Source organism: Pelophylax lessonae (genome assembly GCF_965119305.1).
Source record: "Pelophylax lessonae genome assembly, chromosome: 7".
Classification (NCBI taxonomy): Eukaryota; Metazoa; Chordata; class Amphibia; order Anura; family Ranidae; genus Pelophylax; species Pelophylax lessonae.
In genome coordinates, this window is record NC_138774.1 from 185,679,918 (window position 1) to 185,707,625 (window position 27,708).

The 27,708-nt window shown below is 44.1% G+C and overlaps 1 protein-coding gene across 1 annotated transcript in view; it reads left to right on the top strand.

Annotated features, from left to right (window-relative positions):
• The window catches only part of AGPAT2 (1-acylglycerol-3-phosphate O-acyltransferase 2), a 119,457-nt gene that overhangs the window by 74,865 nt on the left and 16,884 nt on the right, over window positions 1-27,708 (top strand). The window contains exon 3 of the mRNA XM_082264558.1: window positions 24,887-25,062. Within this exon, the coding sequence (XP_082120684.1) occupies window positions 24,887-25,062 (176 nt within the window). The remainder of the gene's footprint in view (window positions 1-24,886; window positions 25,063-27,708) is intronic.

Here is a 27,708-nt window from a genome sequence, read left to right on the forward strand (position 1 = left end):
AATTTTCGGCCCCCTCAGGGGTCCTTTCGTGCCTTTCGGTCGCACTACAAGGGCAAACCGTTCAAAGGTCAAGGCTCTCAGAAGAAGCCCTGGTCTGGAAAACAGAAGACCGGTCAATCCGGATCCGCAGCCCATAACAGTGCGGCCTGAAGGGGCGCCCTCACCCAGTTTTGGGGTGGGGGGACGCTTGCTCGGTTTTCTTCAGCCCTGGTTGGCCCGCGTGCGAGACAGAGGGGTTCAGGAGATCGTTCGATCTGGTTACAAGATCGAGTTTCTCTCTCGGCCGGAGAGCAGATTTTTTCCCTCAAATCTTCAACTGTCTCCAGAGCGTTTACGGGACCTGCACCTGGCGGTGCGGGACCTGAGGGCTCAGGGAGTGGTAGTTCCGGTGCCTCATCGGGACAGATTTCGGGGGTTTTATTCCAATCTGTTCACCGTGCCCAGAAAGGAGGGCAAGGTTCGTCCAATTCTGGACTTGAAGGCTCTGAACCGCTCTGTGCGGGTTCGCAAGTTCCGCATGGAATCCCTGCGGTCGGTGGTGGCTGCCCTGGTTCCGGGGGAATTCATGGCCTCCATCGATTTGAAGGATGCGTATCTTCACATCCCCATTTTCGAGGGTCACCAGAGGTACCTTCGATTTGCCATTGCGGAGGATCACTACCAGTTCGTGGCGTTGCCTTTTGGTCTCGCCTCGGCTCCGCGGGTTTTCACCAAGGTGCTTGCACCGGTTCTGGCATTATTGAGGGCCCAGGGCATTTCTGTCCTGGGGTATCTGGACGACATTCTGGTTCGGTCTGCGACCAGCCAGGGTCTGGAGAAGGACCTGTCTGTCATGATGCAAACTCTGCAGGAGTTTGGTTGGACGATAAATTTTCCAAAGTCGACACTGAGTCCGTCGGTTCGTCTTCCCTACCTGGGAATGATTCTGGACTCGGTGCAGGCGAAGGTCTTCCTGCCGGAAGACAAACTCAGAACTCTTCGGGAGGAAGTCAGGTCCCTCAGGGACGTTCCGCACTCGTCTCTGCGGACGTGCATGAGATGTCTGGGATTGATGGTCTCGGCCTTCGAGGCGATTCCCTTCGCCCAGTTTCACACGCGGGGTCTCCAAGCGGAGATCTTGTCCATGTGGGACGGGCGACCTCAATCTCTGGATCTTCAAATCTCATTGAGTCATCGCACCAGAAGAGACCTTCTGTGGTGGCTCCAGTCCCCGATGGTGTCCGGGGGCAAGTCGTTTCGTCCTATCTCGTGGACAGTGATCACCACGGATGCCAGCCTGTCGGGCTGGGGTGGTGTTCTGGGCGTTCTGTCCGCCCAGGGAACTTGGTCGGAGGGGGAGTCTTCCCTTCCGATCAACATTCTGGAATTGCGTGCGATAAATCTCTGTCTTCATCGCTGGACGGACCGGCTGCAGGGCTGCCCGGTTCGGGTGCAGACGGACAATGCCATGGCGGTGGCCTACATCAACCACCAAGGGGGCACCAGGAGTGCCCGAGCGGCTCGAGAAGTGGCCGACATTCTGTCTTGGGCCGAGACTCATGTCCCGGCGATAACGGCGGTTCACATTCCGGGGGTGGAGAACTGGCAGGCGGACTATCTGAGTCGCCAGACCCTGGATCAGGGGGAATGGTCTCTCCACCCGGCTGTCTTCCAGATGTTGTGCGCGAAGTGGGGTCTTCCAGATGTGGACCTGTTCGCGTCTCGTCTCAACAACAAGGTGAGAAGGTTCGTGGCAAGGACGCGCGACCCTCGGGCAGACGCGTCGGACGCGTTAGTGGCTCCGTGGCATCAGTACAGGCTGATGTACGCGTTTCCACCGATTCAGTTGCTGTCCAGGTTCCTTCGCAGGTTACACTCGGAACGCAGCACGGTGATTCTTGTGGCACCGGACTGGCCTCGCCGGTCCTGGTACGCAGACCTCGTGAATCTGGCGGTCGACGCCCCGTGGCGTCTGCCTCTTCGAGACGATCTCCTGTCTCAAGGACCGATATACCATCCTGCTTTACAGTCGCTGGCTTTGACGGCCTGGCTGTTGAGACCGAGGTCCTGAAGGAGAAGGCTCTCTCCCCAGAGGTCGTTCATACTTTGATCAACGCGAGGAAGTCTTCCTCGGGGAAGGTTTATTACCGTACTTGGAAGGCCTATTTTGCCTGGTGTGAGTCCAGGGGGTTTTCACCCCGCACGTACTCGGTTTCCCGAGTGCTGTCCTTCCTTCAAACGGGTGTCGATCAGCGTTTGGCGCTGGCTACGATAAAGGGTCAGGTGTCTGCGCTGGCCGTTCTGTTTCAACGTCCCGTGGCTTCCAACTCCTTGGTTGACACTTTTGTTCAGGGTGTGCGGCATCTGGTTCCTCCTAGGAGGGATCCTTTGCCCCCTTGGGACTTGAATCTCGTTCTGTCTGTGTTGCAACGTGCTCCTTTTGAACAGATCAGGGAGATCTCGTTGTCTATGTTGTCCAAAAAGGTCGCCTTTTTGGTGGCGATCACTTCGGCTCGCAGAGTGTCGGAGCTGGCAGCTTTGTCCTGCAAGTCTCCGTATCTGGTTGTTCATTTGGATAGGGTGGTCTTGCGACCTAATCCTTCTTTTCTTCCGAAACGAGTTTCGGAATTCCATCTCAATGAGGATATTGTCTTGCCTTCGCTGTGCGCGAAGCCTAAACATCCTACGGAGGTGAGATTACATTCTCTGGATGTTGTTCGGGCGATAAGGGTTTACCTTAAATCGACTGAGTCTTTTCGAAAGACGGACTCCTTATTTGTTCTTCCAGAGGGTCCTCGGAAGGGCATGGCGGCGTCGGCCTCTACCATCGCCAAATGGATCAGGCAGACCATTGAACAGGCCTATGCCTTGCAGGGGAAGGTTCCCCCTGTGCCTGTGAAGGCGCACTCGACTAGATCTCTGAGTACGTCTTGGGCCTGTCGTCATGGGGCTTCTGTAGCCCAGGTGTGTAAGGTGGCGACTTGGTCGACCGTGCACACTTTCACAAAATTCTACAAAGTAGATGTTCAGGCATCGGCGGATGCTTCCTTTGGCCGCAAGGTTCTTAGTGCGGCAATTCCCTAGGGTCCCTTGTTGGGGACCTCTGGCTGTTGGGATAAGTGTTTTATCCCCTGGTTATTTGTCTTTTCCTGGGTTGTTGCTCCTGTTGAGCACTTGTTTTTCCTGTTGCCCAGCTGGTTTCCTTCCTTTGGTAAGGTTCCTTTCTTTGATGCGGAGACTGCGTTGCCTTTTCGGCGCGGATGCGTTTCCCACCCCTCATGTTTGCACTGCTTTGGGACGTCCCCATATGTGACGAATATGAAGAGGCGGCGACTGTCGGAGGACGTAAGAGAAAACTGAATTTTTGTAAAATCTTACCTGTAAAATTCCTTTCTCTGAGTCCTCCGACAGTCGCCGCCCCCGCCCCTCTTTTGGGGTTTGGTTGTATACTCTACTGCTATTCCACTAAAACTGAGATATGGTTGCAGGAAGTAGGAGGGTATTGACTGAGGGGACCACCCCTTGAGGGTGGGATATGTTAAAAGCTTTAATGTTAACATATTCTGTTGCCTAGCTACTCCTTCGGAGCAAAGTCTAATACCCCATATGTGACGAATATGAAGAGGCGGCGACTGTCGGAGGACTCAGAGAAAGGAATTTTACAGGTAAGATTTTACAAAAATTCCGTTTTTTAGAGGATAGGTTTGAATTTTCACCATTCTAATTGCTGTATGTGCCTTCCTGTACCTGATGACAATTTCCCCCCCATTGCTTGTCCAAAGTCTCATGGGGACAGAAAGTGGTGAATACTAGCACATTATGACATTACCCTGTGGGGGGACCTTTTTTTTTTTTTTTTCCTTTTAACATGGGTTTTTCCAGCTTTAAAAACACGTTCTGTTTTTTGCCATCTGTGTCTCATTAGGGAGACTACTCTCCTTATCCTTCCCTGTAGACTCAACAGTAAGTGAGAAGATATATTTATACTGTAAAGGTAGAGGCCCTCAATTCTAAAAAAAAAAAAAAAAAAAATAGGGTCGATAAAGAATAAGAAAAGATTCCGCGCTGCCCCTGGTTACTGCTCAGTTATAAACCAAAAATATACATATTTTACATGCAAATTGCTTATAGCACCAATTCATGAAATTGTGCAAATCATGAACAATCGTCACAAATCTTATGCTCAGTCCATTCAAGCTCCAAATATTAAACAGTGAATAGGCAGTGCTCCAGTATGTTATATTCAGAATCTGTGTGTTGCAGGAATTCCAAAAGGCATATACAATTGTGCCCAAAATAAATGTGTACCACCAACTATTGTGTACACCACACCTCTGTGCTAACAGTCCATTCACCTTCCTTATGAAACCCAAAATCCAATTCAGGTCATATGGCGTTTAATAGTTGAAATGGATACGTTTCTAGCGCCTGACTTCTCCAGGCCTTCTGCCAGTATTAACAGATATATGCGATATCTGGCCCTTTAAAACTCAGAACCTCTCCTCAGGGTTAGCCTATGCACACTCAGACAACATAGCAAGATGACAAAAGAACCGCCATGGTGTAGTAAATAAAATCGCCTTCATTTATTTGAAAAAAGCAGCACTTGGATGCATAAAATATGAACACACATAACAGCAGGTAGTATATATTTAAGAACACCCTCTCTGGACCGCACGTCTGGTTCTGGCAATGATGTCATCTCGCTCCTCCCTACACGTTACGTCACGGGTCATGTGTCTTCGGTTAGTTTGCCCATGCTTTTTCTAAAAAATACCAGTTTGAGTTTGCTTTGGCTTTTAACATCTGTGTGCTGCATTTTAGGTGTGTTACCATTGAACTCTATATGACATGCATTTTGATGAAAGCACATAGCAAGTAGGACTTTTTTAACATACTGCTCCTAAAACGCACCCCAAAATGCACAGATGTGGACCGGTCTGAGAGGTAGTTGGGGCAGAGGGCCATGATCTGGCACCCCGTGTAGTACATGCTCTATACTTTTACTATTATAGAAAAGTATCTAAAGATCACTGTCCTCCTCAAAATTGCTTCTCTCCATAACCAGAACTCTTTTCAACACATTCTCCCCTAATCATGCTCTGAATTTGTTCTGTCTACTCCCGCCATTGTACTCTTTTGTATAAGATTTTCTCTTATAATTTAAGCGGCGCTTTCAGCAACACTTTTGTACCATAGCGCCGTCTTGGAGTGTTATTCAGGCCTGTCTCTGGCACCTCTAATTAATCACCCCTCTCCCCGTTCTGTAACTCGTGGCTCGACAGCCGTTGGCTTTGTTGAATAGATTTCCTCTCCGCTGATGTACATTCCACTTGTAATAAAAGGGTTTGCGTCTTTAGATGGCAAATGGATCCGAGTGTGCTTGTTAAAAATGCATTACAAACGCCTAATAATAATCCAACTTTTTTTTTTTTTTTTTTAATGGTTCTGCTTAACCCTTTTACACAGACAAATAATATAGCTGTATTTTATACCTTATGTATATAATCAGAGATGGCTGATCATTTTGTCCATAAAAAGGTTATGGCACCTTAAACACTAAAACGAATTCAACACATTCAAAAAAAAAAAAAATTTCATGCTTTTCTGTATCCTTAGGGCCCTTTCACACGGGCGCTCCGTATGTCCGCAAATCATCCTATTTTTTTGATTGATGATTGATGATTTGCGGACATAATGTAAGTCTATGGCATTGCGGATGTCAGCGGAATACCATCCGCTGACATCCGATTTTCCTCCTTTCAGTTCTGTTCCATTTTTTGGAACGGAACAGAACCCTATTTTTATTCCGTTCAAAAAACGGAAAGGAAGGAAAATCGGATGTCAGCGGTGTCATCCGCTGACATCCGCAATCCACATAGACTTACATTATGTCCGCATATCATCCGCAAACGGATGGGATGATATGCGGGCACACGGAGCGGATGACACAAATGTCATCCGCTCCGTGAAAAAAAAAAAAAAAAAGTCCCGCAGCGGACACAAACAGCGGAGCGGCCGTCTGAAAGAGCCCTTATTTTGTCAGTCAAACTCACATTTCTCGTATGACATTATCTAAAGCTAATCTATGCATTAGGGTACAGAGTCCCACTCCCATTTTTAATTACTTGTATGGGGTGACCAGGGCAGCCGTCAGAAATTTTGGGGCCCCTTACACAGCTTTAGGCGTGGGCACCTCCGGGCCTGACAAGCAACATTCCCCAGGGCTGGCCCTCTGGCCGTTCCACCGAGTCAACTTAATATATGAAAATGAATCCAATCCAGCAAAAAGACACCCCCATATATTTAGCAAAGAGACATCCCAATCCAGCAAAGAGACATTCCCATATATTCAGCAAAGATACATCCCTTCAGCTGCATCAGCTTAATCTGCGGCCACCCTGCTTTAGCAATTGCTAGTTACTACAGCAGCAACAACTTGATCTCGTTGGTTGGGCCTGGGCGTCAGGGCCCCTTGGAACGCCTGGGGCCCCTACATGTGTATGGGCTGTTCCCCCCCCCCCCTAAAGGCAGCCCTGGGGGTGACTTCCTATAAGAGATTCATATCCTGCAGCTATGCAAAGTTACTTAATATGTTCCTCCCAGATTGTACAAGTAAAGGGATCTTCCAATGGGAAAAATGTTGGTACCTTTTGAGATAGAACAATGGGAAGAGGCTTTATTAGTGGTTACTCAGTGTTCTCTTATTGTTGCTATCCCAACTTTACCTTCTTTTGAGAGTCCACTATGCTCCTGCTAGACTAGCCAGAATGGGTGTGTGGGATGACCCCACTTGCACTCATTGCATAAGGGATCATGGTGACCTGGTACATCTTTTGTGGCGATGCCCAAAACTGCATGTCTACTGGAAGGGGGTTATAGGTACCGATAATAGGGTCTTCCAAGTCCAGATTCGAGAAAACCCTAAACAATGTTTGTTGGGTATAATAGATGACATCCCCATTGAAGATATCCCCAAGCAAGCAATAGCCCGAGCTATTTTTCAGACTCAAAAATTAATTTTGAGACACTGGAAATCTACAGAGCCTACGGTGAAGGAATAGATTGCTCAAAATGGGTAACACTATAAGATTAGAGAAATACAGGTGCATCTCATAAAATTAGACATCAAAAAGTTTATTTCAGTAATTAAATTCAAAAAGTGAAACTCATGTATTTTATAGAGATGCATTACACACAGAGTGATATATTACAAGCATATCTTTCTTTAAATTTTGATTATGGCTTACAGCTAGCTAGTGAAAACCCAAAGTTCACTATCTCAGAAAATTAGAATATTACAAAAGATTAATAATAAAAAAAAATGTAATACAGAAATGTTGGCCTACTGAAAAGTATATCCATGTACAGTATAGTATGCACTCAATACTTGGTCGGGGCTCCTTTTGGATAAATTACTGCATCAATGCGGCGTGGCATGGAGGCATTCAGCCTGTGGCACTGCTGAGGTGTTATGGAAGACCAGGTTGCTTTGATAGCGGCCTTCAGCTCGTCTGCGTTGTTGGGTCTGGTGTCTCTCATCTTCCTCTTGACAATACCCTGCAGATTCTCTATGGGGTTTAGGTCAGGCGAGTTTGCTGGCCAATCAAGTACAGTAATACCATGATCATTAAACCAGGTATTTGTACTTTTGGCAGTGTGGGCAGGTGCCACGTCCTGATGGAAAATGAAATCAGCTTCTCGATAATTCTCCAGCATGAAGTGCTCTAGAATTTCCTGGTAGAGGGCTGCGCTGACTTTGGACTTGACAAAACACAGAGGACCATCACCAGCAGATGACATGGCTCCCCATATCATCACTGACTGTGGAAAGTTCACACTGGACCCCATGCAGCTTTGATTCTGTGCCTCTCCACTCTTCCTCCAGACTCTGGGACCTTGATTTCCAAATGAAATGCAACATTTTCTGCAGTCCGGAGAATGCATACTATACTGTACATGGACAATACTTTTTTGTATGCCAACGTTTCTGTATTGAAAATCCTTTTTTTTTTTTAATTGGTCTTATGTAATATTGTAATTTTTTGAGATACAGAATTTTAGGTTTTCACTAGCTGTAAGCCATAATCCTCAAAATTAATAGAAAGAAATGCTTGAAATGTATCACTCGGTGTGTAACGCATCTTTATAAAATATAGAAGTTTCACTTTTTGAATTGAATTACTAAAATAAATTCACTTTTTGATGATATTCTAATTGTGAGTTGCACCTATATAATTGTCAACATGGAGTAGCTCTGGGAAATAAGACAAACTTTGGACATCCCGGTTGAGTGTGCCAGGCTTATCCCCAGTTAATCTTATTCTGGATCGACTATTATTATAATTAGGGCACTGAGGGCTTGATAGAAGTGTAGCAAGGTTTCCAGGCCTGTGGCCTGATGTGGGTCTGCCATTAGTACCGGAATCCTCTCCAGCCCATGTGAGCTGAGTCCCCAGGTGTGACAACTGAAGCAGCAACAACTCCGGCATCTTTGTTTGTGTTTTTTTATTATAAATTAAGGGGATGTGAGAAGGGAATGAGTGGGATACTCCTTGAGGCTTGAACTAATTACAATTGGGACTTTGATCCTGAAAATGCCTTTGGCGCTTCCTTGACGCCAGCCAACGCTCACTGACTCTGAGAACACTGTTTAGCAGAAGAAGTGTTGAATCCCAGACCTATAGTCCAGTAGATCCAAGACTGAGAACGGTAGAACTCCTGACACTGCTTCACTGTGTAAGTCTCTGAATACTTTCCCCCGCCTGACAGCTTGAAGAAGTATTTTGTAGAACTCTGAATAATTATCACTGTAACTGGCACACGCAATACAATTCAGGGCCCAGACTGTAGGTGCCCCCTTTACTCCTTGAACTCTTCAGGGTCCACTGACTATGTACCCCCTTTACAACTTCAGGGTCCTCAACCTAGGTACCCCCTTTACAGATAGCTGACTCTTGGATCCCCGAACCTCTTCCGGAGTGGTCCCCTCTGACTCTGGCAGACCAGTGGCATTCCTCAGTACTTACGACCTGTGTAGGCTTTCCTAGGACTGGACCCCTCTCTCTCTCCGCAGGCTCTCAGCACACCGGATCCCCTCAGCTCAACTCAGCACTCTCTGGACTCTCAGGCGACACCCCGAGACATCCGCTTCCTCAGACAGGAGGAGAGACAGCCGCACTCTCCTTCCTGGGACTCTGCTCCCGCCAAAGACACTGTGCCACGCACTTCCCCCCCCAAACTTATACCCACTCCCAGAATCCCTTGCAGCGTAATCTGCCTTCTGGGGTAGTTATAAGCGTGGATGTGTCCCCTGATTGGGCTTCCCACACTGCCCTATGAGAAGCCTCTCACAGAGCCAGTGGGGATACTTCTCCCTTCAGCAGGCACATCTGGAAGCCATGACACCCTAACTAGATAAATCACAGCCCTGCTGTTAGGCAGACAAGGCCCACTATAGTTTTACCTAGCACCTATTTGTAGGGTGCTACATAAGCTCCAAAGATTTCTTTTTTTTGGGGAGGAGGGAGGTCTGGTAAATTGTAAAAGGATGCCTAACTGCCACTGTCTAAGCGTTTGTTGATTGGGATTAAGCCTTGTATTGACGCTTTGTGTCTGAGATGCATAGATGCTTTTCTTTGTACTGTGCTCAGTCAAACCAAGAACATAAAAAAAAGATGTACAACAAAAAAGAACTTGATGCTGTATTGTTCAGGAATCTGTACTGCTTATTTTATATTTGTTAACCACTTCCATACCGCAGTACATCATATGAGGCTTTATTTGAGGATATCTGAATGATGCCTGCAGCCAGGCATCATTCGGATATCATTTTTTTTCAGCCAGCGATTAACTGCACCATAACAATCATAGCAGCTGACATCCCCCCTCCCCTCCTGTCGCCCTCCGGTGCTTCTCCCGGCTCGCCCGTGCGATCTGCGTGCCGGAGAAGGAATCGGCCACCGGCGGAAGTTTACCATAGAGAATACAGAGGACCAAATGGTCCCCAGCAGTCTCTATGACTCTCTGAGGCCCGGGCGCGCTGTGATGACGTTACGCCTGGACTGGCAGTTGTCATTACTGCCTTCAGCCGAGATAGTTTTTTTTTTTTTTCCAGGCTTTCCAGCCTGTAGGAGAGATCTGAGGTCTTATTGACCCCAGATCTCTCCATAAAGAGGACATGTCAAGTACTATTCCTATTACAAGGGATGTTTACAATAAAAGTGATAAAAAAATATAAAAAATGAAATAAACAATAAAAAAATGTAAAGTGCCCCTGTCCCCACGTGCTTGCATGCAGAAGCAAACGCATGCGTATGTCACGGCCACGTATATAAACGGCGTTCAATCCATACATGTGAGGTATCGCCGCAAACGTTAGAGCAAGAGCAACAATTCCAGCCCAAGACCTCCACTCTAACTCTAAACTGGTAACCTGCAAATATTTTTAAAGCATTGCCTATGGAGGTTTTTAAGTACCGAAGTTTGGCGTCATTCCACGAGTGTGGGCAATTTTAAAGTGTGATATGTTAGGTATCTAAAAGCTAACTTTAGTGTTTTGTTTTTTTAATTCATAAAACTGTTTTTTGTTTTTTTTTCAAAAAAAAAAAATGCGTTTGACAAATGTATGCGCAAATACCATGTGACATATAAAGTTGCAATGACTGCCATTTTATGCCCTAGGGCAGGGGTACTCAAATGTAAACTTGAAAGGTCCACTTACAAATTTTCCATTCAGTCCGAGGTCCGGAAAAGTGACCGTCAAATTCCAAATACAGAACGCCAACAACAAAAAAAGGCATTCCCCAAAACTTGCCCCCATCCAATGCAGAGCGACCATTGTGCGTGCCCTCATTAATGAAGAGCAACCAGTGTGCATGCCCCCATTAATGCAGAGCGACCATGTGCGTGCCCCCATTAATGCAGAGCGACCATGTGCGTGCCCCCATTAATGCAGAGTGACCATGTGTGTGCCCCCATTAATGCAGAGCGACCATGTGTGTGCCCCCATTAATGCAGAGCGTGTCCCCATTAATGCAGAGCGACCATGTGCGTGCCCCCATTAATGCAGAGCGACCATGTGTGTGCCCCCATTAATGCAGAGGGTGTCCCCATTAATGCAGAGCGACCATGTGTGTGCCCCCATTAATGCAGAGCGACCATGTGTGTGCCCCTATTAATGCAGAGCGTGTCCCCATTAATGCAGAGCGACCATGTGCGTGCCCCCATTAATGCAGAGTGACCATGTGCGTGCCCCCATTAATGCAGAGTGACCATGTGCGTGCCCCCATTAATGCAGAGCGACCATGTGTGTGCCCCCATTAATGCAGAGGGTGTCCCCATTAATGCAGAGCGACCATGTGTGTGCCCCCATTAATGCAGAGCGACCATGTGTGTGCCCCTATTAATGCAGAGCGTGTCCCCATTAATGCAGAGCGACCATGTGCGTGCCCCCATTAATGCAGAGTGACCGTGTGCGTGCCCCCATTAATGCAGAGCAACCGTGTGCGTGCCCCCATTGATGCAGAGTGACCAGTGTGTGTGCCCCAAATAATGCAGAGTGACCAGTGTGTGTGCCCTCAATAATGCAGAGTGACCAGTGTGGGTGCCCTCAATAATGCAGAGTGACCAGTGTGTGTACCCCCAATAATGCAGAGTGACCAGTGTGCGTGCCCCCAATAATGCAGTGACCAGTGTGCGTGCCCCCAATAATGCAGAGTGACCAGTGTGCGTGCCCCCAATAATGCAGAGTGACCAGTGTGCGTGCCCCCAATAATGCAGTGACCAGTGTGCGTGCCCCCAATAATGCAGAGTGACCAGTGTGCGTGCCCCCAATAATGCAGAGTGACCAGTGTGCGTGCCCCCAATAATGCAGTGACCAGTGTGCGTGCCCCCAATAATGCAGAGTGACCAGTGTTTGTTCCCCCAATAATGCAGTGACCAGTGTTTGTGCCCCCAATAATGCAGTGACCAGTGTGCGTGCCCCCAATAATGCAGTGACCAGTGTGCGTGCCCCCATTAATCTTGACTGCCGAGGTCTGCTTCCTTCTGTCATCAGCGGGTGGGGTTAGAATTGAGAGGATCGGAGTGGCTGTGTTTAGCGCTGCATGATTACAAAAAGCCGAGTACAAGTTCTTCTTACCCGACGGAGAGGATGTCCTACAAAGTCCCGCCTCCTGGACACTGGCTCCTATGATAGACGTCACCAGTGTTCTGTCTATCATAGGTAAGAGCCGGCCCAGGAGGCGGGACTTTGTAGGACATCCTCTCCGCCGCAGAAGAACTTGTACTCGGCTTTTTGTAATCATGCAGCGCTAAACACAGCCACTCCGATCCTCCCGATCCTCTCCATTCTGTCCCCCGCTGAGACAGAAGGAAGCAGACCGCTTCGGCGGTCCAGATTTTAATCCGTGTGGGTCCGGAGGCGGCCCGGAGTCCGCCTATTGAGGACCCCGGTCCTAGGGTCTCTGCTAAAAAAAGAATATATAATTTTTGAGGGTTCTGAGTAATTTTCTAGCAAAAAAGTTATGATTTTTACATGTAGGAGCGAAGTGCAGAAATCGCCCGGTATGGAAGGGGTTAAATAAAGTATTTTTTTTTTTTTTTTTTTTTTTTTTTTTTTAGATAAAAAATCTATGCAGTAGCAACAATTATGCTGCCTGTGTTTACTTCTCTCATGCGGCATAGCACATGAAATTTGAAATCCCCACTCGTTTTGCGGCTTTGTTGGCTTTCTCTCCAGTTTTCCCAGTGAAGTCATATAAAGGCAAGGAAGCAGACGTACATTCCGAGTCCCAGGCTTTAGTCCTGCCCTCTGCAGTCCAAGGCCTCATGCACGCTGGGCGTTTTTACAGCTGCTGTTTTGGTTGTCAGGCATTTTTTACTACAGCCAGTAAACTCCCCAGCATGTTATCCTATGTGTCCATACACACCTAGGCTGTCATCAGCGTTTTTTGGGAGGGGTGAGTTCAGGCTGAAAAAACCCAGAACTAGTGCATTTGAAGAGGAGTTTTTCAGCTGTAAAAATGCTCCAACACTGAAAAACGCGGCTATCCAGCTTTTTTGAGCTTTTGTGGGAGTATAGTTTTACTAAAAAATGCCAACAGTAAAAAACGCGGTCAAACCCTAATGCAAAAATATTGCAAAGTTCAGATAAAACTCATGTTCTTAAAGTAATACTAAACCCACAACAGTAAAATAAGTCTGTATATGCAGTAAAGCATGCTTGTTATACTCACTGTGGAACCTAAGGGGTTAATCCTGCGCATTGGGTAAAAAGGCTGTTTGATCCTGTCTTCTCGGATCCTCCTTCTTGCATTGTTTTCAAGACATGTGTGGATAAGACAGAGTTAGTGGAGTCAGGGCTACACATGCTCAGTTTGGTGTGTTTTGCTAGAGAGTTTTTTTTTTTCTTGGGAGATTGCAGGTGATCAGCACAGGGCCAATCAGGACTGTCCAGACAGAGGGTCAGTGGTCCTGCATCCTGATAGGACAGCCAGTGCAGTATGAAAACTCCTACAAGCTTTAACTAGGCACTGATAGAAGTCACATGACTGCTATATACTGCTGATGAGAAAAGGTATTTAGCAGTTTATATTTACTAAAATGATTGCATTTCCATGTTCTGTGTACTGTGGGAGACCGGATATAGTGAATGCAGGGACCTGGGTTTAGTAACACTTTAATGCAGCATGCTAGAGCTAATGCTACTGCTGTTTTTAGAATGTCCAGTGTGTATGAGGCCTAAAAGTAAGGGGGGATAAAAGAGAGGGCAGTTGAGATGAGCGTAAATGCAATGGTAAATGTGACGCAATACAGCTTGAAGCAAGTACTGGTGTCTGTCATCGCAAAAATGGATTTTGCTGCATTATTTTCACTGTTGTCAAAATGTGAAATGAAAAGAGGATTTGCCACGTGCAACTGTATAAGTAGGCAAATCTGTGTAAAGCAATATTTAGCATGAAAACCTGTCCAAATAGAACAGGATCCTGCTTTCAGGATTATACTGATCCCGGAGTCTGCTGTAATGTGTTTGGACCAGACAACCATTCCCAGTCAGTGACTAAGTCCCCGTTCCTTAAAGCAGTTGTATCCTCAAAAAAAAAAAAAAAAACCCTGCAGGACAAAGGCATAATGAGCTAGTATGCATCGCATACTAGCTCATTATGAAATACTTACCTTAGAACGAAGCCCCGACACGGTCGCCCAGACACCGCTGAGGCAGCTGACATCTTCCCTCTGCGTCTCTTCCGGGTTCGACGGCTCCGGCGCTGTGAGTGACTGGAGCCACGATGACGTCACTCCCACGCGTGCACACAGGGGTTCACTTTCTGGTAAGGAGACGGCAAGGAGCTCTGAAGGTCCGGCAAGATACGCCGGACCTTCAGAGCGCATGCGCCACTGGTGTCAGGGGCTGCATGCAGGGCAAATATCTCCTACACCATGCAGGCTTAGGAGATATTCATTTTACCTACAGTTAAGCCTTATTATAGGCTTACCTGTAGGTAAAAGTTAAAAAATGGAGTATACTACCACTTTAAAGCGGGGTTCCACCCTGGAATTTTTTTTTTTTTTTTTAAATACCCCCAGGACAGTCAGGGCTAGTGCATTCCACAATGGCTAGCCTCTGATCTGTCCCGGGTTGCACTTACCTGTTAGGACAAATACTTACCTTGAAAAAGTCTTGTCCAGCGCTGCCATCTCAGATGTGGGCAGCTTGAAGCCAGCGCGATCCTCTTCGGCGTCCTCTTCCGCCTTCTTCGGTCCCACGATGCCCTGCGCCGGCCCCGCCGTCACTTCCGGGCGCGCGCGTCATCCCTCCACAGCTTCTGGGTATGCCCAGAAGCTGTTTAGAAGGGGATGACGCGCGCGCCCCGGAACTGACGTCGGGGCCGGTGCAGGCGCAATGATTCCTGGGAGCGATGACGTTCAGCTCCCAGGAATCATTGCAGAGCAAGGAAGTGACGACGGGCCGCGGCCAAGGAAGGAGGAAGAAGGAAGTAAGGTAAGTATATTTTCTTCGCTACGAGGTAAGTAAAAAAAAAAAAATGCGATTAGCCATTTGTTTTTCAGGTGACCCGGAGCGAGAAGATGGAGGTAAGTATAAAATTAGGGTGGAACTCCACTTTAATATTAGCAGAGCGGAAACACACCCCCTTGCACCAACGTTCATGCTTTTTCTAACCCCCCCCCCCCACACAGGTCACACTTTAAAGGGATAGTTCACCTTTACCACAAAACTGCCTATGCAGATAAGGAACGTCTGTAGATAAAAACAAACTGACTAAAGATGAATAATACCCTTGCTATAGGTGTAGGCCATTTACATACCTTATACTCCTAGCACGTTGCTAGGTGAGGCCTAGTCATTACTGCTCACCCCCACTATCACAGGAGTGAGCTCTTTCTCTGATTCAGACCCCCTCACATACTCTTTCTTTCCCCTGATGCAGTAGCTCTGAGCTCAGCATTTGAGAGCTCACTTGTGTGATGGTGGGAGTGAGCAGTGAGGACTAGGCCTCACTTGGCAACGTCCTGGGAGTATTCCAGTCAGGCTTCATAAGGTATGCAAATGGCCTTCACATATAGCAAGGGCTTTATTCAACTTTAGTCAGATCTGCACAGTTTGTTTTTATCTACAGACATCCCTTACCTGCATAGGCAGGTTTTCTGTAAAGGTGAACTGTCCTTTTAAAGATAAGGAACATTTTTGATGCAAAGACAGGGTTTCTTTTTTTTCTGGCTAATGAAAATATGCCTACAATCGCAGTGGAAGTAAGGCTGGCAATACACATATAGATTTTTTGGCTGACCCAAAAAAAAAAAAGCAACAGATTCCTTCATCCAGACTACACATCTTGGATAGATGAATCATCTGCTTTGGCTATTGTATTTTGACTGCCAACTGTCAAATTACCTGAACAGTGACTGCAACTGATGTGAGGAACTGTTTGGACAACACATTTTCTGCCCAGCTCCTTCCATTTTTAAAGAATGTGTCAACCCAGAATTTCTTATTCATATAGGATATGTGCCTGCTGTACCATGGACTTGTATGAGAAAGTATCCTGTGATCTTTGTATTGCTTCCTTTGTGTGAGATCCCTGGTGGTCCTGCCAGTCCCCTTGCTTTCCTATTAAAAACTGACCACACTAACTATGAGAGCACACCTTGGAAATTTCTCTAGGTATGCTAGGAACTCCGCCTGCTCTTCAATGATCAGACCTGTCCTGACACCCCCGCCCCCTACACAGCCATCCACTAGGAAGACTAGTAAGCTGCTGTTTCTCCTCTGCTGGCTCTCTGAGCTCCTTAAAAAGCTGAGAACAGAGATTGTAATCACTTCTAAAAAAAAAGGGGGAAAAAGTTATTTACTGTTTTTATATCTATACACAGAAGTTTTACCTTTAATTTTCTATTTTAAAATGGGTTGTTTTACAAGGTGAGGATTTCCATATACTTTAGGATGTTGGGTAGGAGGTGGCAGACACGATCACCCACTGAGCGAATCAGGAACCTACTGAAATTCGGATAGTTTACGGCCAGCCTAAATTAGCGGGTCTGCTAACCGTGAAAATAAAATGATTTTCTCATTTTGTGATGAGGGACAAGTTTCAGATCAGTGTGTCCCTTGTAAGCACTTTTCCACCATTATTTTTCTTACTATCCAGCCACTGTCAGGGGCACCTTGTTCCTCTTAGATCCATTAAGAATAATTGGACATAGGACAGAGATGTGTCGCTCTGACTGTGAATTCATCGCCCAGGCTGCCCGCTAGCTCCAGCCACAGTGTGAACGTGTTTTGTTTTGGATATCTGCCTTCCCAGACTTTTCATATCTTATCATTTCCTCGGTGCCGGTGTTAGAAAGCCAATTCCTTTCTCCAGTACATTTTGGCTTCCAAACAGCTATGAAATATAATAGTCTTTGGATATATGGCACAGTTCAGACGTGAGTGCTTCCTGAACACCCTCTAGCAGAATGTGATGGATTAACGGAATATTTTTTCTCTGGGGATTGAACTGTAGCTGAAAGTTTATACAGCGTTTCCCCCAAAAGATATTTTTAGAATCCCAGTTTAGCTATAAATAAAATTATACTTCAAAAGGGCCAATCTCCACTATATACTTTTGAGCCACCTGACATGGCGTGCAGGTGTGGTGTTGATTGCGCCCCATATGGGCTACATATGGGAGGACACTCTTCTGGGTCTTTTTCTCACAGACCACTCTATCCATACAGAGCTCTATACTATAATGTGGTCAGTATTCACTTTTTGACACTCTCATGTACTATTACCTACCACCTTGGTTCTACTTTGCTGTTTTTACCCCTATACGCTGTTTTTTCATTCACTCTATCTCATTTGTTTATTTCTCTTTGGCACTGTGGTTTATTTTTTGGTCATTTCACTTTTCTTTCTCTTTCTTCTCCTTTTTCTTTTCCAGTTTTCCTCTCTTTCTTTTTTCTTTTTTTCTTGCCCTTACATCCATGTTTCTGCTATACCATTTTGGTATTTCATCGATATTCCTTTCCTTCATCATTATCATGTGATGCAGTATCCTCCTGTTCACCACACCTACCCAAAAACACATGTGGGAACAAGATCTCCTTGAATCTGTGGATATCCAGGACTGGCAAGAAGTCGTAAGCAACCTCTCCCAGGTGTTGCCTTCTCTGTGTCCTCTGTAACCATCCTCCCATCATTGTTAATTATGTGTGCAACATGGTCTGACCTTGTTTTTTTGCTGTTGATATATTTAAAGAATTTCTTTGGGTTCTTTTTACTATCCTCCGCTATTTGTCTCTCAAAGTTGATTTTAGCCATTTTGATTTTGCATTTACATTTCTTATTTGATTCTTTGTATTGCTGGAAAGTTGATAATATGCCCTCCGATTTATAATTCTTGAAGGCCATTTTTTTCCCCCCGATATGTTTTTTAACATTACTGTTTAGCCAACCAGGTTTGGCTTTGTCCCTTTTTAAATTTATTACCCATAGGTATGCACCGCGAGATGCATTTGTTTAAAATATTCCTAAAGCATTCCCATTTTTCCTCCGTGGTCAGTGATCCCAGGGTTTGGTCCCAGTTTACCTTCTCCATCATTGAGCACAATTTTGGAAAGTTTGCCCTTCTGAAGTTAAGGGTTCTTATGTTCCCCACTTTCTGTATTGTTATTTACACTAAATGTGATCATCCTGTGATCGCTAGAGCCCAGGTTGTCCTGGACTCCTACATCTGAGATTAGGTCTGGGTCATTAGTGATTAATAGATCCAGCACAGCATTTCCTCTAGTTGGAGAATCCACCAACTGAGACATGTAGTTGTCCTGTAAGGTTTCCATGAAGAGACAGGCCTTCTGTGAGTGTGTAGTCCCCTCATCCCAGTCAATGTCGGGATAACTGAAGTCCCCCAATATGATGACTGATCCCAGTGTTGCCACTTTACCCAACAGTGATCTAAATTCCAGCTCTGCCTCCTCCCTTCGATTGGGTGGTCTATAACCACTTTAGCCCCAGCCCTATTTCGGACACTTTTTCTTCACAAGTTAAAACCAGTATTTTTTCCTAGAAAACTACTTAGAACCCCCAAACATTATATATATTTTTTTAGCAAAGACTCTGGAGAATAAAATGTCGGTCATTGCAAAATTTTTTGTCACGCGGTATTTGCGCAGCGGTCTTTAAAACGCCATTTTTTTGGAAAAAATTTGAAAAATCACATTTCACTGCATTTAAAAAATACTAAACAGTAAAGTTAGCCCATTTTTTTTGTATATTGTGAAAGATGATGTCACGCCGAGTAAATAGATACCAAACATGTTACGGTTTAAAATTGCGCCCCCCCGTGGGATGGCGACAAACTACGGTCAATAGAGATCTCAATCTGCGACGCTTTAAATTTATTTGACGGTTACCAGTTTAGAGTTAGAGTGTAGCTCTTTTTTTTTAATTATTGCCCACGCTCTGGCGATCGCGGCGATACCTCACATGTGTGGTTTGAACAGCGATTTCATTTGCGGCTCGACTTGCGTATACGTTTTTTTTTGTGCGCGAGCTAACGGTGACGGGGACGGCTAAATTTTTTTTTTTTTTTTTTTCCTATTTATTTTTTCTTTTTTTTTAAACTTTATTACAGGTTTTTAAAAAAAAAAAAAATCTGATCACTTTTATTGCTGTCACAAGCAATGTAAACATCCCTGGTGACAGCAATATGTCGTGACAGGTACACTTTATGGAGGGATCGAGGGTCTAAAAGACCCTAGACCCCTCCACTACACTTCCCTGTATGCAAAACGCCGAAAACGGCATTTTTGCATACAGCCGTTTTTCAAATCTGCCGCCTTTTGCAGCACAGTAACCCGGAAGTGACGTCATGGACGCCGCCTCCGGGTTACGTCATCGGAGACCCGATCGATGCCGTTTCCGGCATTCATCGGGACTCCATCCAGCCAGCGGACGTGCCGGCTGGGTGCTCGGGGCTCCCGGTGGGACGGTAGCCCCGAGCAAAGCCGCGGAAGGCGGCGGGAGGGGGGGGGACGTCCCCTCCCGCCCCCCCGGGTAACGATCGAGCGGCTCCCGAGCCGCATCGATCGTTACCGACGGAAAGCCGACCGTCGGCTTCAAACAACGGTACCGGGATGATGCCTCTAGCTAGAGGCATCATCCCGGTATAACCACTCAAAGTCAGCCGACGTAGAGGTTACGTGACTGGTAGTAAAGTGGATAACAAACCCCAACAGTTCATGCTTTCCCTTTTATCCTTTCTATTACACCTGGCTGGTCCCTGTTCTGAGTCAGGCATTTTTTCTTTTCTTTCTCTTACTATTTTATTAAGATATTGGAATGGTATGTCTATCCAACTTGGATTTCAAATTTAACTAACCATGAGAGATATTTTACATAACATTTTCTTTGCTGTTAGTGATATGAATCTCTGTAACTGGGAAGATGTATTCATCAGATTGAAATTTAAATAAAAATAAGATTACAGAATATACATTTCCCCATTTCTTGAGGGTTTCTGTGCTGCTCTGCATCAGATTTACATCTTTCTGAATAGCAGTTTGATGTAAATCCACAGTTTTTTCAAAGTTAAAACATTTCTAAGCAACACTTTTTAATTATGTAAAAAAAAAAAGATTAAAACGCTGTCTTTGAGCTCCATTCAGGTAATTGCCTAGGCTGAGATGATGTCATCAGTCTGCCATATGTAGAAGGATACATTTTCTCATTCATGCCCCTTTGCAGGGACTGATCTGTGTGAGAAATTTGTGACCATAGCCAATCCAACAGGATTTATAGGACTCTTATTTCTGAGCCAGCATCTCAGTCTGGGAAGTCGCTTCCAACCCTGAATGATGCCTGAACAAAGATGGCTCCACGCTTCTGGACAGAAAAGCAAATGCCTGCATTGCCAGAGGGTGTTGGTATTGCTGTGAGATGTAATAAATACCTAGAGGTGTTACATTTACTCATTACTGATTATGCATGGGGCAAACGTGAAAAAAAATATAAATCATTCTTAAAGAGGAACTGCAATCTGCTCACATAGTTTGTAATAAACACATCTTTGCCATTCTGAAGCCTCCCTCCAACCACTTTGCATATTATTTTACATATACTGTGATTCTGTACATGCCAAATTCACTGCAGAAATCTCTCTCCACTAAGTCTGGCTGCAGCCATTTTAACTGTGGGCAGGGGAAGCTGCTGACTGTTCACTTCCTGGATTTACAGACACACAAAGGCCCACAGAAACGCACACACATATATTTACAGACACACACACACACACACACACAGATTTATACAGACAGACACACTCACACCACTGCTTGCCTGCACATTTCCTTGACTGCACACTCTCTTGATGAATACTCCTAGATCTTTGTAGTCTCCTGTTATCTCTGCTCTTATCCAGTCTCCTCCAGATCTGCAGCTTTCCTTGGCTTTCCTATGGCTTATCCCTGCCTCTCTTGCTGGCAGACTCTCACGAGAGTCAGAGAGAGAGCTATGCATATGTTATTAGCCTAGGGTAAATGACCAGACAAGAAAGAGGAAGTTGGCTGTATAAGGTATTTACTGACAGAAAAAAAAATGTTGTTTTACTATCCAAAGTTAAAACCACAAGGGCGGAGGATTTAATAGATGGAAAGTTGAAAAAATTACTGAAGGGCCTCTTTATTACCAGCGTCTCATGTGCCTCTGTGCTGCTTGCTAGTTAAGGAAAATGGTGCTATAAAGGTACAGAAGAAAGGTGTGACAGGCTCAGTTGCCATTTGGTATCTTTAGAAAGTGAATGTGACATCATGGTTGAACCCCCTATATAATGATAAAATACAAAGAAATTAAGCTTATTAATAAAAGTGGGGCTTAACCCATATAGGTAAACTATATTTAATTGGTATGGGAGATGTGACTTCCAATCACCCTACTATCAAAGTCTCCAGCATTACAGGTGTTCTCCTAAAAAGTGATACATTTGACATCCGTGATCTGCATCCTCTCCGGAGACATTTCTTTTTAGGGTCTATGCCAGACAGATGAGCCATCACTGAGGAAAACAGTCAAGTAGGTCTGCTACATTAAGGTTGGCCATAGATGAAATCCGGGCAACTCAGCGGAAACCTGCCAAATTTTGATCCATCTATGGGGAGACTGGTTATACTGAAGATGATCTATTGATTGACTTCAGTGTAACCAGCCTGTCAGGTTTTTCTAATGCGATAGTTGCTGTCAAAATATAATAGCACAGCGGGAGGGATTCCCCCACTAACACTAACTGTGTTGATTGGGGGAATCAAGCAGTTTTCTTTCCTTCAATAAAGTATGAGAACTGGTGCGCTTCTGGGATGGCTAATACCACACCTGTAAATGAACTGCAGCACTCACCAACACAAGTACTCAAGAGCTTGCAAAGAGAAAAATAAAAGCAAAGGGTAGTGCCCTATTCAGATGTGTGATGAAGCTAAAATAATAATAAGATAAACCAAAAAGTGTTATAGATAAAAACAATATGATAAACCTCCAATATATATATATATATATATATATATATATATATATATATATATACACACACACAGTGCATTGCGAAAGTATTCAGCCCCCTTGAACTTTTCGACCTTTTGCCACATTTCAGGCTTCAAACATAAAGATATAAAACTGTAATTTTTTGTGAAGAATTAACAACAAGTGGGACACAATCATGAAGTGGAATGAAATTTATTGGATATTTCAAACTTTAACAAATAAAAAATTGAAAAATTGGGCATGCAAAATTATTCAGCCCCTTTACTTTCACTGCAGCAAACTCTCTCCAGAAGTTCAGTGAGGATCTCTGAATGATCCAATGTTGACCTAAATGACTAATGATGATAAATAGAATCCACCTGTGTGTAATCAAGTCTCTGTATAAATGCACCTGCACTGTGATAGTCTCAGAGGTCTGTTTAAAGCGCAGAGAGCATCATGAAGAACAAGGAACACACCAGGCAGGTCCGAGATACTGTTGTGGAGAAGTTTAAAGCCGGATTTGGATACAAAAAGATTTCCCAAGCTTTAAACATCCCAAAGGAGCTCTGTGCAAGCGATAATATTGAAATGGAAGGAGTATCAGACCACTGCAAATCTACGAAGACCTGGCCGTCCCTCTTTCAGCTCATACAAGGAGAAGACTGATCAGAGATGCAGCCAAGAGGCCCATGATCACTCTGGATGAACTGCAGAGATCTACAGCTGAGGTGGGAGACTCTGTCCATAGGACAACAATCAGTCGTATACTGCACAAATCTGGCCTTTATGGAAGAGTGGCAAGAAGAAAGCCATTTCTTAAAGATATCCATAAAAAGTGTCGTTTAAAGTTTGCCACAAGCCAACTGGAAGACACACCAAACATGTGGAAGAAGGTGCTCTGGTCAGATGAAACCAAAATCAAACTTTTTGGCAACAATACAAAACTTTGTTTGGCGTAAAAGCAACACAGCTCATCACCCTGAACACACCATCCCCACTGACAAACATGGTGGTGGCAGCATCATGGTTTGGGCCTGCTTTTCTTCAGCAGGGACAGGGAAGATGGTTAAAATTGATGGGAAGATGGATGGAGCCAAATACAGGACCATTCTGGAAGAAAACCTGATGGAGTCTGCAAAAGACCTGAGACTGGGACGGAGATTTGTCTTCCAACAGGACAATGATCCAAAACATAAAGCAAAATCTACAATGGAATGGTTCACAAATAAACATATCCAGGTGTTAGAATGGCCAAGTCAAAGTCCAGACCTGAATCCAATCGAGAATCTGTGGAAAGAACTGAAAACTGCTGTTCACAAACGCTCTCCATCCAACCTCACTGAGCTCGAGCTGTTTTGCAAGGAGAAATGGGCAAAAATTTCAGTCTCTCGATGTGCAAAACTGATAGAGGCATACCCCAAGCGACTTACAGCTGTAATCGCAGCAAAAGGTGGTGCTACAAAGTATTAACTTAAGGGGGCTAAATAATTTTGCACGCCCAATTTTTCAGTTTTTTATTTGTTAAAAAAGTTTGAAATATCCAATAAATTTCATTCCACTTCATGATTGTGTCCCACTTGTTGTTGATTCTTCACAAAAAAATTACAGTTTTATAACTTTGTTTGAAGCCTGAAATGTGGCAAAAGGTTCAAGGGTGCCGAATACTTTCGCAATGCACTGTGTATGTATGTATGTATGTATACATATATATATATATATATATATATATATATATATATATATATATATATGTGTATGGATGTGTATATATATATATATGTGTATGGATGTGTATGTATATATATATGTATGGATGTATATATATATGTATGTATGTATGTGTATATATATATATATATATAATATATATATATATGAAAAGCAAGTAAAAATCAAATGCTGAATACTGTAAAGAACAAATTTATAAAATCTTCCCAGTTACAGTGAGTTTCTAAACGTGCAAACGATGCCAAAATGTGCAAAAAAAAAAAAAAACGAATTGAAAAATGTATTATACATTTTTTTATCTTTGGACTTACATTTTTCAATTAGTTTTTTCTTTTGCACTTTTTGGCATCGTTTGCACGTTTAGAAATTCACTGTAATTGGGAAGATTTTATATTTTTGTGCTTTAGAAGTATTCAGCATTTGCTTTTTACTTGATTTTCATTTATATAAATATATATTGGATGTTTATCATATTGTTTTTTATCTATTACACTTTTTGGTTTATCTTATTATTATTTTAGCTTAATCACACATTAAATAGCACACTACCCATTTCTTTTATATTTCTTGCATTCAATCTGTAGTTGAAGGAAAGAAAATTGCGTATTTACGGCTTGCTTAAGAGATATGAAAAACCAGCATGATTCCGCAAACCTTTATCAAAGAAATATCTGTTTTGCGTGGAATTGGTGCTTAAATTATTCACTCTTCTGTATACTCTTCCCAGTTCCAGGGCCCCTATGCTGGTCACTGCTTTAGGGAGACACTGTCATTAGAGTGAATAAGTGGTAAAATTCATGAATTACCACATCCAGTCTTTGATCTCCTGCAGAGTTAGAGGGGTCACTGGAATACTCCACATCTGACCCTTCCGGGCGGGTTGGATGTTTGTCTTCCTGCTATGGCTCTTCTCAGCTTTTGCGTCAGTAGCGTGTCACTTTAAAACTACAGTACGGTGGGGACCTTTATGGTGGCAGCTAAGAGGGGATTAAACACATTCTTCTCACTTTTTGGTGTCTTTCTGGTACAGGCATACAAAGGAAACCACCCATGTGGCGATAAAGACAAAAGTTTAGGCTTTAAAAATATTTAAACATCAGTTGCTGCTATACCTGCTTAAATCGTCTCTGTTAAAACCTATTTTTTGATTTCCTTTACTAGGTCTAATGGAGATCCTACCAGATCGGTGCGTGCAGATCGCCAAGAGAGAATTGATCTTTGCCGGTTCTGTGGGACTCATCACCTATCTTGGAGGTGTCATCTACATCAACCGGAAAAGCACAAGCGATGCCAAGTCTATTATGACAGCAGTAGCACATGCTATGATAGATGACAATGTAAGTAGTGTCAGTTGTGCAAACTCTCGGCAGAGGGTCTAATAAGCTGAGCATCTCCTACAAAATGCTGACTTAGTGGCTCTCAGACATTGTGGTACAACAGGTCGAGGGTCCCCAGAGAATGGTGAATTATTACACTTATTAATAATAGGCCGATGAATATGACAGTGCTTTTTAAATTGCAATTTGTGTTATGGAAAGACAAATGGATTTGGAAAGCACATTTATTGCAGCAGATTATGTCAAGGAAATATATATAAAAGTGTGATTTATTCATTTTCGGCTGAGATTCATTACCGCTTTAGAGTACTGAGGGGAAAAAAAAGCTGTTATTGTTGGTCATGATGGTTCTATTAATTATGGGTTTTGGCGAGATGGAAAACGAAACATGGCAAGGGTCAATTTAGGAGTTATCTTTGGAGCCCACATTAACATTTATCTGTTGCAGTAACACGTAGTTAAATGCACATTCAAATGGAAACCCACAACACTAGTTAACTAGCGGGTATTGCATCTGCAGTACACCACAGCGCACCTGCCGCAATGCTAAGATGTAAATGGATCTTTGAGTTCAGCATTATATTTTGGGATCTCCTACAACTGCTACGCAAATGTTATTCATCTAAAAAGTACAAATGTTATTATTACATTCTGGAGAGAATGTATTAGAACTAATTTTACATTTTTTGGGGCTCCTTTTCTTATGAGTGTAACCTTTTAAAATCCAGTGTTCGAGGGGACTGATCTTAAAGCAGTTCTATCTGTGTAAGGAGCATGAAATGGAAGCTACCATTTTCCAGGGTTGCATACTAGCTCCAAGGTATTAACATTGAACCTGTTCATTGCCTTGAAAATAGCATTTAGCTTGGGACTCAGGTATTTTGGTTTGCTTTAACCACTTTACCGCTGAGTACCGTAGTACTACTGCGGCAAAGTGGCTCTTGTAGGTCTGACGACGTAGACCTACGTCGCCAGACTCCTCAAGCCGCCGGAGGCGCGCTCCCGCTGTTTTCATTCACAGCGGGAGTCGGGCCAGGGGATGAGCGGCGGCGATCGCCGCTGCTCTGCCCCGATCGTCGGGGAATCCAGTTTGGAGATCCGCCCGCCTGTGTAAACAGAGCGGGCGGATCTCCTAAGTGACAGGGAGTGACAGATCGGAGTGTTCAGCATAGCTGGACATCCGATCTGTCCCTGTCTCACACAGTCACCTCCCCCCCCACACGTCAGTAAGCACCAGGCATACATTAACCCCTCCCTCTCCAATAAAATTAACCCCTTTCCTGCCAGTGTCATTTTTACAGTAACAGTGCATATTTATAGCACTGATTACTGCAGTAATGTCACTGGTACCCCCAAAAGTGTCAAAAATGTCAGTCAAGGGTCCGATCTGTCCGCCGCAATGTCGCAGTCCCGCAAAAAAAAATGCAGATCGCCGCCATTACTCGTTAAAAAAAAAAACACCAAAAATGACAGAAATCTTTCCCTTAGTTAGTAAACGCAATAACTTTTGCGCAAACCAATCAAAATACGCTTATTGCGATTTTTTTTTACCAAACATGGGTAGCAGAAAACAAATTGGCCAAAAATTTAAAAAAAAATTGGTTTTTACATCTTTTTTGGGGGGAATTTCATATAAAAAAATGTTAAAAATATTGTTATTTTTTCAAAATAAACGCTCTTTTTTTGTTTATAGCGCAAAAAGTAAAAATCGAACAGGTGATCAAATACCACCAAAAGAAAGCTCTGTTTGTGGGAAAAAAAGGACGTAAATTTCGTTTGGGTACGGCGTTGCATGACCGCGCAATTGTCAGTTAAATTCGCACAGTGCCGAATCGCAAAAAGTGGCCCAGACGTAAGACAGGAAAATGCTCTAGTGGTAAAGTGGTTAAACCTCTGTTGGGATTTCTACACATAGGTCAAGGATTTGGTATTGACCTCATCTGAGCTGACTTGGATGTCTAAAGCAAATCTATGAATAACAAGGTCAGGAATCTAGTGCTGACCCCACCAAAAATGATCCAGAGACCCCCTACTGCTTATAAGAATGATATCCTGTTCTTGGCAGTGGGGCCCACTTGGAGGTTTATAAGTCATGACTGAGACATCTAGAATTTGGCTTACAAGATCTGGTTAAGAAATATCGTTTGGGCTTCTTAAAAATAGCATGTGAGTTTAGTTCTAGATTATGAAGGCCAGCTTGGAAATCTAGTACTGAGCAGTAGGTTTCTGAGATCAAGTCAGATCCACACGAGCTGACTTACCGTATGTATCTAGTAGTTTAAAGCGGAAGTAAACCCATAAATTTAACAGTTTCAAAAAAGTTACATTTCTGGTACATGCCGGGAATATAACTGTCACATTGGATGTGCTCTCAACCAAACTGTCAAACCATCCAATGGCTGGTGTCATAACTGATCACATTTGCAGCACCATAGTAGTTGAAGATTAAACCAAGGCCAAGATGGCAGATTCCTTGGCTAAAAAAACGATAGAAGGGTTTACTTCCACTTCAAGCCTAAGGAAATTGGCCGTAGATCCAAAACAGAACTTTGATAACATTTTGAAATGTGGAGCCAATTGGTTTTAAATGCTAAGAGATCCAGTATTCCAATAACAAGATATTGTTCTAGGTTTCAGCGTCAGGCT